Source organism: Rhodamnia argentea, chromosome 3 (genome assembly GCF_020921035.1).
Source record: "Rhodamnia argentea isolate NSW1041297 chromosome 3, ASM2092103v1, whole genome shotgun sequence".
Classification (NCBI taxonomy): domain Eukaryota; kingdom Viridiplantae; phylum Streptophyta; class Magnoliopsida; order Myrtales; family Myrtaceae; genus Rhodamnia; species Rhodamnia argentea.
This window is the reverse complement of record NC_063152.1, coordinates 2,337,928-2,350,231: the sequence shown is the minus strand read 5'-3', so window position 1 is coordinate 2,350,231 and position 12,304 is coordinate 2,337,928. Positions and strand designations below refer to the sequence as shown.

Below are 12,304 nucleotides of genomic sequence, written 5' to 3'. Positions count from 1 at the left end.
TTTTACAAAAATAAATTCTGGGGATATGTTTATTGGAGTTTTTGTATCATTGAGGTTCTATCTAACGATGTAGATAAATAACATTGCTTCATTTTGTCAAGCTTCTATGGCAGCAACAAAGTTTCACCATCCCATACGGAAAAATAAAAATAAAAATTCAGCATTTATTGCCAGCTACTCATAATATAATATGTTAACAACGTTGTGGGGCAACTGGCTGAGCAAGTTTCAAGCTTCTGGATAAAATTCCTTCAACAGAGACAAGTTGCTCTACTTATCCGGCGGAAATGGACGAGATGCTTTTCCGATAATTCATTTTAATATGGAGATGATGATGGTTAGTCAACGCAAATACTCCCTCCCTCCTCCTGTGTCCACAAGCCTCAGTTGAAGCTTTCTATCTTCCCAAATCCCTCTTCCTCAAAGCCAAGACTCAACTTCACTTCTTCTTTCTTCTTCCTGATATCTCCCTCTACTTCCTGGTATAATTTGTTAGTAATACTCTCTCTCTCTCTCTCTCTCTCTCTCTCTCTCTCGTTAGTTTTGCCTGACCTTCTTTGCTTCAGATCCGGTTCTTGCTAGTTTCCCACCTTAAACTTAGATGGTGTGTGATACAGTTGATATTTATCTGTTTGGTGTTGACTTGCTTCTTTTGTTGCTGGGGCAGATGGTAATTCCTCCTGGGTGCTGGCATTTTCTGTGCTTGGGCTCAGTTGGGTTTTCAATATTGTCTCAAAGAAAAAGAAAACGAACCTGTATTTTGTGCTTTTTCAACAATTGTAAAGTTTGGACCTTTGTTATTGTTTTTGCTTTCTACTTTTTCCCTGGTAAGGTGATTTCTTCGCTCAGCTGAATCGTTATGCATTTAGTTTCACTGGGCACTTGATTAGCATTTGAGCTCAACCACTGCCATGAAATTCTTGAAATTTTATGTATGGATGTGTTGAAATCCTTTTTCAGTGCTGACATCTTTTGGGTTCTTTTGGTTTTTAGCATAGAACCAATTGATGGCTAGCAAGAGAATTCAGAAGGAACTACAGGATTTGCAGAGAGACCCTCCAACCTCATGCAGTGCTGGGCCGGTGGGAGAAGACCTCTTCCACTGGCAAGCAACCATCATGGGTCCGCCCGATAGCCCGTATGCCGGTGGTGTATTCTTCATAATGATCCATTTCCCGCCCGATTATCCGTTTAAACCTCCCAAAGTCAACTTCCAAACCAAGGTTATTTCATGACCTCTTCTTACCTGTAACTTTGTTTTGTCTGCTATAATGTTGTCTCTTTTTAATGCTGGTTTTTGTTTCTGCGCACATCTTCTCTTTAAATTGTTCAGTCGTCCTTATTTCTGAATTTGATTGCATGTTCTTATTCCCTTAAATTGTAGAACCAAGTCATTGTCCCTGCGACTAGGTACTTTGTATGACTGATTACAACGGAGAACCGGAAACTGTCCATTTGTTTGTTGGAGAACTGATAGGCTGTACCTGGCTGGTCACATAGCATGTCAGTCCTTAGCACAGTATTTCATGTCCTCATGCTTGCTTCTATGGGGTAAATTGTTGTTGTTTTGTCGGAGTTTCAGGTTAGACTTTCTGTATGAACAAGGTTGAAATTATTCGATTGACATTCTTGTATGGTATAAAACACAATATTTCTTTGTCAAGAAGTTGCGCCTACATGCCCTTCCAAACTGTTATCAATCAGCGCAGATCCCGCTTACTTGTACTTCCGATTCTAGTCACCATCTTGGTTAATTGTAGAGGCTTTTTACTCAAGAGATGGACACGTCAAAGTAGCATCTTTTTTCGGCTTGGCCACAGAGTCTTGATTTTTGGCAAAAGGAATAAAATGCACAGCAGTAATCTATATGTCAATAAAGTTATTCTTATTGATTTTGAAGCTACTCTTATTATTTGTATATAGGGGTGTCGTTCTAGATTTGTTTTTGTTGTAGTTTCATCAGAGTTAGCATCGTGACATACTTGTGTCCCTATTCTTCTGTCTACTGTAGGTTTATCATCCCAACATCAACTCCAATGGCAGCATATGTCTTGACATTCTCAAGGAACAATGGAGCCCAGCATTGACCATTTCAAAAGTCCTTCTCTCCATCTGCTCTCTTCTCACTGACCCCAACCCAGACGACCCTCTAGTCCCTGAAATTGCTCACATATACAAACACCAGAGAAACCGATACGAGGAAACGGCCAGGGCATGGACACAGAAGTACGCCATGGGTTAAAGATCAGGTCCTGCCATGTTAAGATGCTTGTTGGAAACTGTACTTACTTGATGACTGAAAGACTTGTAGGCAATTGAAAATGCTGATAAGCATGTTTTGGAATCTAGATTATGGTGAAACAAACCCAGCATAAGTGTCTGAAGTTTTTCTCTGCAGAACTATTTTTGCTTTGATTGTTGTTGTTTGTGTGCTTGTCACTTTTTGGCTCTTCAGTACACTGGTAATCTACTTGAATGTCAGATTGGGTATTGTGGAAATTGTCTGTTGATGGTCTTGCTGCGAATATTAACTTTCAAGAATCTTCTGACTCTCTGACATACTGTAGTAGAACTCCTTTTTATGTTCTTCTGAAAATGATCCGTGCTGTGATTGTAGCCCTCGGCGAACTGCTGTCTCCATGCATAGTTGAGATTATCAGGTCCATGTCTAATACTGAAGGACAAATGTCATATTCAGATTCTTCTAGTAGTATGAGTAACTTTCTTTAGTGATGAGGTAGTCATCATTGAAACATACTTTTAAAAAGTCATGATTTTAATTGCAGGACCTGTAAATGCCCCTTTGGATCTTTTAATCAGACGGGAGTTGTGAAACATTCATGTTCATGGACTATAGCTGCAGCTGGATGAAGCAGTGCATTTGACGAATAGCATGAGTGTGCTTACAGTCCCTTTTTCGTTTTTCATTTTAAGATATATTTCTCACTTCAATGTATCTTACAACCCGAAGGCACTAATTTCTTAAGAGACAATCCTAAATTCTCCTCTAACTTGGACCATACACTTGCTTAATATCCAAATCCACAAAATAAAAAAAAAAAAAAATTTCATCTCTCTAGGTTGTAGCAACTTCATCTAGATTCTCCTTGGCACCTTCCCGTTCCCATTTGTCTGCAATTTGTTTGAGAATTGTTTCTTCTTCTGCTTCTAGTTCTTGCATGTGCTCCTCAATGGCGAGCACCAATTCCTTGGTGAAGATGTTGTCCTCGGTGGCCTCGCTTAGATTCTCCGACTCCGGTAAAGAATAGGTGCCAAACTTAGGAGTTGTGTAGGTTCCAGGAGAGTAGACTTGCCCTCTTGCAGGGAGCCATTCCCTTAAGCTTGCAACTGCTGGCAATTCAACCGTGCTTGGGATTGCAAGCGATTCAAGCCCTCTTGCAATGACCTTTCTCTTGAATCCTCTCTCTATCATGCATCTCTCTTCTTGAGCAACATCATCTTTGGCAATTAACTTATCGCTTGTGCGGGACTCCAGTGAACTTGGGATCACTTCTTTGGTTTCTGATCCTGACACCAATACCGTGATCGAGTAATCTATGACAGGTTCATCGTTTGCAATGTTCTTGTCCACCAAAACATCATCATTCTGTGGTGCTCTATCCTCTGTCTTGATATTGTACTTGTTCTGATCGCTGTGCATTGAAGATTCAGTGTGTGGTGTTTTCTCTTGGTTCTCTGCGACATAATCATCATGAGAAACGCTTGTTGACAAAATCCTAGCCAGCAGTGCATCATATTCCTCAACCGTATGAAAGCTTCTTGAACGACCTACACCTTTGTACTCCCACTCGGATCTATCTCTACTCTTGCCATAGTTCTCAGCATTAGCTGAAGGCATCTCTTCTTCAAAAAATGAATGCCAACTTCTGGACCGTTTAGGAGGTTCAACAATAAAGGATTCTGAATCTTCATGGAAGAGCTGAGAAATTGCTGGCTTCGGGCGATTTCCTTCTGTTCCTCCTTCTGAAACTGCTGAGCAATCACAATTTCTATCGATCTCAAAAGTAGCTTTGGTTGATCTGGGGCTTGTTTTCGACTCTGAATTGATACTTTCACACCGGAGCCGGTTGGCTACCGTGTTAGCAGTACAAACAAGCGTGAGGAATTGGTCACTGCCCTTGTTAGAGCTGAATATATCTTCCAGCGCTACTATGGATTTTCCGGTACTCCGCGAACCCTGATTCAGCTCTTCTCTGTAGCTAATTGACCGTGATACAACTTTTGAGGAAATGCAGCCCATTCTGATTGAGGTAACTATCTGCAGAAGTCAAGTTCTTGATGATTGTTATCGGGTTATCGCATCTGCACAAAGGATAAGAAATTTGGTTTAGCTCCTTGAAATAGGGGAAAGTCTTGAGCTTTTGAATTCGCACTAACCCATTATTTAATTAGCAAGTAGAAGAGCGCGAGGCACGGTTGTTCTTCCCATTGTCACTTTATTGTCTAGTACGTCTGTTTAACTACATCTCTCACATACATGTGATTTCTAGCTTACAAGCGATTCAAGCAAAGTGTTGTTAGAGAAAAGAAAAAAGGAAGGAAAGAAACAATCATTATAAAATTTCAGAAATGGGGTGAGCTAGATTCAAGATTTTGAAGAGACAACCTATTAAAAGTCATCTGCACCATTAGAGAAAGACAAACGCTCAGAAAGAACATGCAGAAACCAACATGAAGTTCCAACTTTAGTTGTTTGGACTTTGGAGTTGTTATTGAATATGGGATTAACATACAAAAACGAGGCGGCGAATGTCGTGATCTTGTCAGTCCGATGTCGCTGGTAGTTGTTTTGGCAGCACATTGCAGGCCTATTGAATTTTCTATATTCTTTATGCTTTTAGCTTGTACAAGTACATTTCTTAATTGTCGCTCATTGCTCAACGACATTGGAATATGGAAAACAAGCCCCACACTTTTTCCACTTTCCTAGACAAGCAAAAGGGAAGCTCATTTCCAGGAAACAAGGACTGGACAGAACAACTCGTCTTCAAGATGAACTTCCAGGTCTCTTCTCTTCCGCAAGTATCTTTCAGGGAGAGAAACCTATTAAAAGATTTTCTGTTTTTCATTAATAACGCAAGAACTTTTATTTTTCTTTATCGAAAAGAGAAATTTTTTCACATCCAATTTTCTAGCTGAGTGAAAAGCGCGAAATCTTAAGGGGGTTCCAGGGACCTTGGATTCATTACGCACCCGCAAGTTGAAATTTTCAGAGTCTAAAGAAGAAGTAATTCTTGTCGAAGTTGCCAGACATTTATGTACCAGAAAGAGAACAATCAAATCTTGCCTTGCAGCATTGGGAAGTATAATTTCATTGTATTTGTCGATTTCTGAGTGATGCATGAATAAAGAAATAGATTGTCTCGAGACCAATTCTTTATGCCAGCAAAGAGAAAACTAGATTCCTAGGAAGCAAGAAGCAGATGACTTCTTCAGATGAAACATTCAGGTCCATTTTCTGCAGCATGCCAAGTGAGTGAGAGAGAGAGAGAGAGAGAGATCTTCATGGAAGTCAATACACTTGGTAGTGGACACAAAGAAGGAACAAAAGAAAGATGGATGAATCTTTCGGATAAACGTACCACACGCCCGTTCGTCGAACAGGGAAGTCTCCGGTCGCTGATGAGCCGGTCGTGACCAACTTTGGATGCATTGGGACTTCCACTTTCAGTTCACAGGAGAGGCGTGGACATGGAGGCATAAGAGGGAGTGAAAGGTGCCAGAGAGAGAGAGAGAGAGAGAGAGAGAGAGAGAGAGAGAGAGAGAGAGAGAGAGGCGAACTTTTAGCAGAGTGGTAGATCCTGGAGAAACCACATAGCGTTGCAGCTGTGTGGGAATGGTGGCAGAAAAGTCAAATGCAGGCTGTTGGACAAGAATTGACTCGTTTTATAACAGACAAGGAAAGAATCAAAGTTCAAAACTTTGAAATCTTCCAACCAAACACAAATGTAATTAAACTAAGAGGGTCTGTTAGTTATTTTATATTATGACATTCACCTATGTTAAAAGCCTGTAAGCACTCAAGGCTGTGTGCCCATCAGATGGCTGGCACGTTCCCTGAGGCCCTTTATCCACATGAGGTCACTGCACTGGCTATGATGTCCATAGAATAAGTTCAAAATTTTCATCTTTTGTGAATTGTTTTGATCTCTCTGAGCTAGGGTGTTTCTGTGGTACACTAGAGTACAGACATCTCTATTTTTTTTCTTTTAACATTTGAGAATGTTTAAATTTTGACTATATCCGTAATGGGAGTGCCAAGATAACATGTGATTAATCGATAAGGTTATTGGGCCTCGTGGCAACACAATACTGAGTATCGTCCCGGGCGACAAGCACAAAGCTCAAGAGAAGTGTCGCGCGGCAAGCACAAGAGCGAACACTCTCTTAAGTTCCGACTTCGCCACCTATACATAATAGATAATATGTTCTTAGTTTTCTACTTGTGAGTTGTAGGATTTCAAAACGAACCAGTAGACGAGGCTAAGAAGCAGTCAGTACTACACGTTTAGCCTCTGATTTTTGTTGTATCGTTGATTTTTCCTTTGGTACAAGTTCAGTGATGGGAAAAAAAAAAAAAATCGCTCTCCATGCATTCGAATCAAGGGGAATTACGTCGATTTGATGTTCACAGTTTGCGCGGCGCGGTTTGTATTGAGTGCGAAACCCATTTTCAGTGGACTGAAAGTTATTCAAGAACTGAAATGCAAACTTTTTTTTGTTATTTAAGTTCAGTGACATAATGATGAGGGAGCATCGGGCCATATTGATCGATTCTCAAGCTCGACTCCGAACGCGTCATTTGATCCGGTTCAATCTTTGTCCTTGCATGAAAAGACCAATTTCGAGCACAACTTGATTCAATCGAGCCTAGCTGAAGATAACGATTCTACAAAGGAGTTGTCGATGGATTAACAAGAGATCGATATGCAAGTTCATTCTCGATTCTACGTCTACTAACCGACCACCGTGTATCAAAGGCTATTTTGGACCAATCTAGCACAATCAATGGCAGATTTTGGTAAGAGCTTGCTTCGATGAGTCAAGAATGAAGTTATCGACGCAAAAAGTATTGGCTGATTTATCGATTAAGGAGTTACTGATTCTTCCTTATTGATTATGTGTCGTTTCACCATAGTAGTTTCTGATTTCAATGCGGACCAACAACATATCAATGGGAAGCTATTCTGAGCCATTTCATTTGGTGATATTCCAAGATATTTATTTGCTGGTCAATGATGGTGGACGAAATTTAGGAGGAGAACAAGACTGAAGAGTCCAGGGTTCAAAGTCTTTATTTCATTACTGCATTTTCTCAGTTCCTAGGTCTTTTAATGCTTTTCTAGTTACTAGGTGTACTATTGCATTTTCTGGTTCCTAAGTTTTCATTGTGTTCATCTAGTCCCGATATCTTTATTAGTCGATTGGTTGTCGAGTCTTTAATGATTAGTCTTCCTATGTCCGAGTCCCTCTATATAATGAGGAGATATCTCTATTGTAACGCAGACTTGATGGTTTGATAAATGAAAATATATGAGATATTTTGCTCTGTTTGAGTTAATATCTTCGAAGAGTGCATTACTCTCCGGTGATAAGCCAAAAAGCACTTTATCCTCGGCTGATGATATCTTTAAGCCCTGGTAGTGAGCTTCGTCAATCCCGATTTGTAACATCGGCTGATGGTGCATCCTTTACACCTCAGTGTAGATCATACTATATCTCTTCGTTCTGTATCATCGGCTGGTGGCTCTTCCTCTACGCCACGGTATTGATCGTTTCTATCCTGCATTTTCATCCATCCGTCGGTATCCGCCCCCATTCGTTCTGTTCTGTCCCCAATTCCTTCATCCGTCACTCAAAACGCATTTGGCCCATCCCGCGCACGAATCACATAAGCAGCTCTTGTAAGGTAACAATTTGTAGAGACCTCGCGAATGTAACTCCACCAGAATCCTGCTCGTCAATATTTAGAGGCTTCTTCTATTTTCTTTCAAATGATTGACAGATAACCAAATGCGTTTTTATTTTTGTATATCTCTATATTAAGAGATACTATCACATCAAAGCAAATGAGAAATAATAAGGCTGTAGATCCAGATGTAGTTACTGCAACTCTTCACTGATACAGTAGATCCAGATGTAGTTACTGCAATTCTTCACTGATACGTGGTTTCTTTACATTTCCTTCAGAAAATCATATCATATATGTACATAAACAGACGTTTGACATTGCAGGCAACATTACTTTCCTCTAGTTCACAACTTCAAGAAGAAACAAACATTATTTTTGGCCCCGATTCCGGTATATTTCGTGGCATCCTCATGTATGAATAAATTGCATAATTCATGACATCCGATGGGTGAAAGCGCTGCCGATCAATGGCAGCCGTCTGCGGCGAACCCAATCCTGGAATTGGTGACATCGTAGGCGACGGTGAACGTCTTCTGCTGATGATTCCCAATGATAGCGATTTCCATGTCTCCGGAGCTGCTTGTAAAGGCCAAGCAAGTAGTGCCCTTCTCGACATCGATGAGAATGTTTGCAGGTGTCAGAGCAAGATCGGCGCCACCTTGGAATACAAGTCGCATCTGTGGAACGGACATAGTCTTCAAGCTTCCTTTGAAACAGGTGTCCAGTATGGAATAGCCCGGCGCCTTAGCGTACTTTGTCGACATGATCTTGGTGAAGGCCTGTCTGAGTGCAGCATAGACCGAACTAGGCAGGCGTGAGATGACCGTCCCTGAGTCGATGATGGTCGGGACCCTATACTGCATAGCCGCGACTGCTAAGGGCTTTCCCGCTAGTGAAATTGCACCCAATCGCAAGAAGTATAAGCTCCTTTCTCTGGATTCGGTTATCATGGGAGTGAACCTGAAGGCTGATGCCGTTAGTGAAGTCCTTCCAAGAGAGAGGAAGCCGTTCCCAGTGGCGGTTTCCGATGGAAGACAATAGGAGAACGCATTTCCGTACTTGGAAGATAATTGAGAAATCATGGAGAGACTTTGCCGGGCCAGGCCGACAATACCGGCTGCCCTCCCGAACAGCCCTTCGTTGTCCTGGCCACACCCATAAAGGAAATTAGGCAAAGTCTCAGATGGGGACAAGCTAAGCGAGTCCTGGCTCAAGTATCCCATCGAGTAGGATGAGTCGCCGTAGCTCGCCGTGTACACGCACTTGCCCGTCCTAACCTCGCAAGAGGGGTCGTTCAGAGTGGCCTCCTTGAGTGACGAGCACTGAGAGCTTGAGCACGGCAGGGATTTGTATTTGCTGGAAGTAGAGGGGTTGTACAGAGCATCGACTTGGGTATGGCAGTATATCGCACATGGCTGGCACTGGAGCCACGAAAGAGAGCTGCCGGTGTCGAGAAGCATGGCATAGTACTTGGCAGGCACGCCGAGGCCTATCTTGGCGTAGTAATTGCCAGACCCGACAGACAAGCCGGAGTTCACTGGGATGCTTACGGATTCAGGGCCTAATATGTCTATGGATTGGTTCAAGACGACGCCAGGTTTGCGCGCCTTTGCGCTAGTAATTCGGTACCTGAGAGCCTTGATGCGATTCTCATCACGATCGAGAACATGGGCGAAAGGCTCTGGAGATTTGTTCCCGAGGGGAGAGTTGGAGCCATCAACATGGTACAGATCCAGATAAATGGCTGCCTCATCTCCTGCAGTAAAAGAAATCTTAAGAACCAGATCAAGCCATAAAAAGCCTAATATATTCGACATCAAGTTCACAAGTTATAGTCTCATGTTTGTGCAAAAAACTCTTTACAAGAGAATCATACTCATTGCACATAATGCTTACAAGCTTTTGAACCGAGACAGAACAGATTCTTCAATTCGAATGGACTAGTTCTAACTTATTCGATAATTACCGATGTTCGAAGTACAAGAATTCGATACGAGATCCAGTCGGTTGCTCTGACAAGAATTACAAACTTCTTTTTTCAATGAAAGCTAATGGTGTGAAAGAAAGAGAAGGACGCTAGAGAAAGGACATGCCTATGAACTCTGCAACCGAAGCAGCTCTCGCTAGCAGCAGACAGCAAATCAAGAACAGAAGAGAACCCATCTTCATATTCCTCAGAAGAAAACCCAGGCTTCCTCTATCCCTTTGAGGAAGGCAGGATCAAAGCACTTGCTGCAACACGCACCAAAGCAAGCAAATTTTCGATACCCGAAAAGGAGGTGCACAATTGTGAAGAAAGTGAAGGCAAGCCAACGAGCCCCCTTTGCAATTAGGAATCTATAAATGCTATCACATTCCTCCAACTCCAACCAACACAGCAATTAAGTTGATAGGTGTCAATTTTCACTTTTTGTGATGTTCTCAGACAAGCACATCTTTCTTGTTTGTTCCTTCTTTTTCTTTTTCCGCTTTTCTAAATCACCACATGGACAATCACTAGGGAAACAAATTTTTTCAGTACTTCAGCTCAATCATGAAGTGGTGAGTTTCGCTATCTGTCGTTTTTCACAGTACTCATGCAACCCTACGTGCTTGCCCCACCCAAAAGATGAGGACGAAAAGTCATTGCTTGGCTAAGCTCTCTTCATGGAAGATTATCAACCGTACAACAAGAAAAAGGTGAAGCACAAAATCATAAGTCCTAAACCATACTAACTCGTACGAAGTTCTCCTTCTAAGTCATAAGCATGAGTAGATTCTGCATAATGTAAGTTATCAAATCTTCAAAAGATAGAATTACAAAGTGGGCTTGGAAAAGAAGCTGGCTTTGTCTTCCAGGAGATTCAAGATGCTGGGGCCTACTATAAACAGCAACAAATGTGACTTGAGAGGTTTAGCATGGTCGTAGATTTTGGCTGAAAGATGGTGTGGTGCCATTGCCTGATAGGGTCTCAAATCATGCCTCAGAAAAAGAAGAAGAAGAAGAAGAAGATATTATTAAGAAAAAGAACGGTAGGCCTACAGATTTGGCACTAAGATGGGAATAAATAAACAACCATAAAAAAATAGAAAAAAAAAATTCAAATAAGAGCCTAAATGTCCTCATTTTCTCAAATAAGGGAATGAAGTGGATCTTATTTTAAAAAAGGGCATGAAGAGACTTGTCGGTTTCAAATAAGGATGCGAAGTGACCATGGATGTTTCAAATAAAAGCCTCACTTCGCCGGCTAAATATTCCGGACAGTCAATAGCATTTTCGTCAAAAGACAGTAATCTTTACTTTTATTACATTAAAAATTAAAAATCTAAAAGATAAAAAAAGCAATGTAGACGAGAGCGCTATTTTTTTATTTATTTATAACTTTGAGCTTTTTAAAATTTTTAAAAATAGAAAAAAAAAACAATTAAAAAAAAGTAAAGGATGAAATTTCCATTGACCAGCTAGTGAGGTCGTGCATGTTTTTTTAGATTGATATGGTCACTTTATGCCCTTATTCGAAAAAGTAAGAGTAATTTAAGCTTTTATTTGAAATAAGATCCACTTTAAACCATTATTTGAGAAAATGAGGACACTTGAAGTATTTATTTTGAGTTTTCCAAGGCCAAATCCAAAATTATTGAAATGGGTGATCGAGATTCCACACATTCTTGGACCACAAAGATCACCTTCACGTACAAAGCAAGAAAATTGGCTTCTTATTATGTACCTTCATTTCATACGATATATAAATATAGACATATTTTGTTGAGCCCTCCAAAAAGACAGGGAGAAACAGTAACAAATGATTCGCTTTAAAATATAAAGCATATTCAGAAAAGAGGCAAAAGAAAATTTTTGAACGTGCGGCTAGAACCTTAGAACCAACTCTTGAAATGGCTGGAAAACTATTATAATTATGCCAATTCATTCCTAAATCCTTTTTTTTTTTGTCGCCAATTCAGTTATAAAATTTTATATTTATGTCAATTCAATCCATTTGATTAGCCGGCGCTGATGTGATCAATATTTAATAATATTTTTATATTTTCTTGAATTTTTTAATTATGTTTTGATTTTTCTCTTCTTTTTTTTGTTCTTCCTTCTTTGCTTTCTATTTGCGGCCGGCGAGTAGCTGGCGGGGCAAGCCTCGGCCAGATCTAGGCAAGGCATGGCCGAGCGAGGGTTGCAACCCTCGCCGGCCACAAATAGAAGCAAAGAAGGAAGAACAAAAAAGAAAAGAAAAACAAAATTTAATTAGAAAATTAAAAAAAAAAAATATTGACCACACTACTGCTAGCCACTCAATATACTTGAATTGACACAAATGCAAAAGGGTTATAGCACAACTGGTAAAAAAAAAGTTTAAGATTAAATTGATACAATTGCAATAG

General features: G+C 40.6%; 3 protein-coding genes across 8 annotated transcripts; 1 reads left to right on the top strand and 2 right to left on the bottom strand.

The window, feature by feature from the left end:
• Positions 1-273: 273 nt before the first annotated feature.
• Positions 274-2,499, top strand: LOC115752414 (ubiquitin-conjugating enzyme E2 11-like). Of its 4 annotated transcripts, none has more exons than XM_048276377.1 (3): positions 274-483; positions 993-1,223; positions 2,012-2,499. In XM_048276377.1, the coding sequence occupies exons 2-3, from the start codon at positions 1,008-1,010 to the stop codon at positions 2,240-2,242; spliced, it is 447 nt and encodes a 148-aa protein (XP_048132334.1). In that variant the 5' UTR covers positions 274-483; positions 993-1,007; the 3' UTR covers positions 2,243-2,499. The 4 variants fall into 4 exon arrangements, with proteins under 4 accessions (XP_048132334.1, XP_030546446.1, XP_030546444.1 ...); XM_030690586.2 differs by having other exon boundaries at positions 274-491; positions 994-1,223; XM_030690584.2 differs by having other exon boundaries at positions 274-495; positions 999-1,223.
• Positions 2,500-2,556: 57 nt separating this feature from the next.
• Positions 2,557-5,944, bottom strand: LOC115752413. 3 transcript variants are annotated; one of them, XM_030690582.2, is made up of 2 exons: positions 5,604-5,944; positions 2,557-4,323 (listed from the first exon to the last, which is right to left on the bottom strand). In XM_030690582.2, the coding sequence occupies exon 2, from the start codon at positions 4,259-4,261 to the stop codon at positions 3,077-3,079; it is 1,185 nt and encodes a 394-aa protein (XP_030546442.1). In that variant the 5' UTR covers positions 4,262-4,323; positions 5,604-5,944; the 3' UTR covers positions 2,557-3,076. The 3 variants fall into 3 exon arrangements, with proteins under 3 accessions (XP_030546442.1, XP_048132329.1, XP_048132330.1); XM_048276372.1 differs by lacking the exon at positions 5,604-5,944 and adding an exon at positions 4,399-4,510; XM_048276373.1 differs by lacking the exon at positions 5,604-5,944 and adding an exon at positions 4,399-4,493 and having other exon boundaries at positions 2,557-4,279.
• A 2,254-nt stretch (positions 5,945-8,198) lies between these two features.
• LOC115752443 (aspartyl protease family protein At5g10770-like) lies at positions 8,199-10,400 on the bottom strand. The gene is made up of 2 exons (XM_030690627.2): positions 10,027-10,400; positions 8,199-9,689 (listed from the first exon to the last, which is right to left on the bottom strand). Exons 1-2 carry the CDS (start codon positions 10,100-10,102, stop codon positions 8,398-8,400), a joined length of 1,368 nt encoding a protein of 455 aa, XP_030546487.1. The 5' UTR covers positions 10,103-10,400; the 3' UTR covers positions 8,199-8,397.
• Between the last annotated feature and the right edge of the window lie 1,904 nt (positions 10,401-12,304).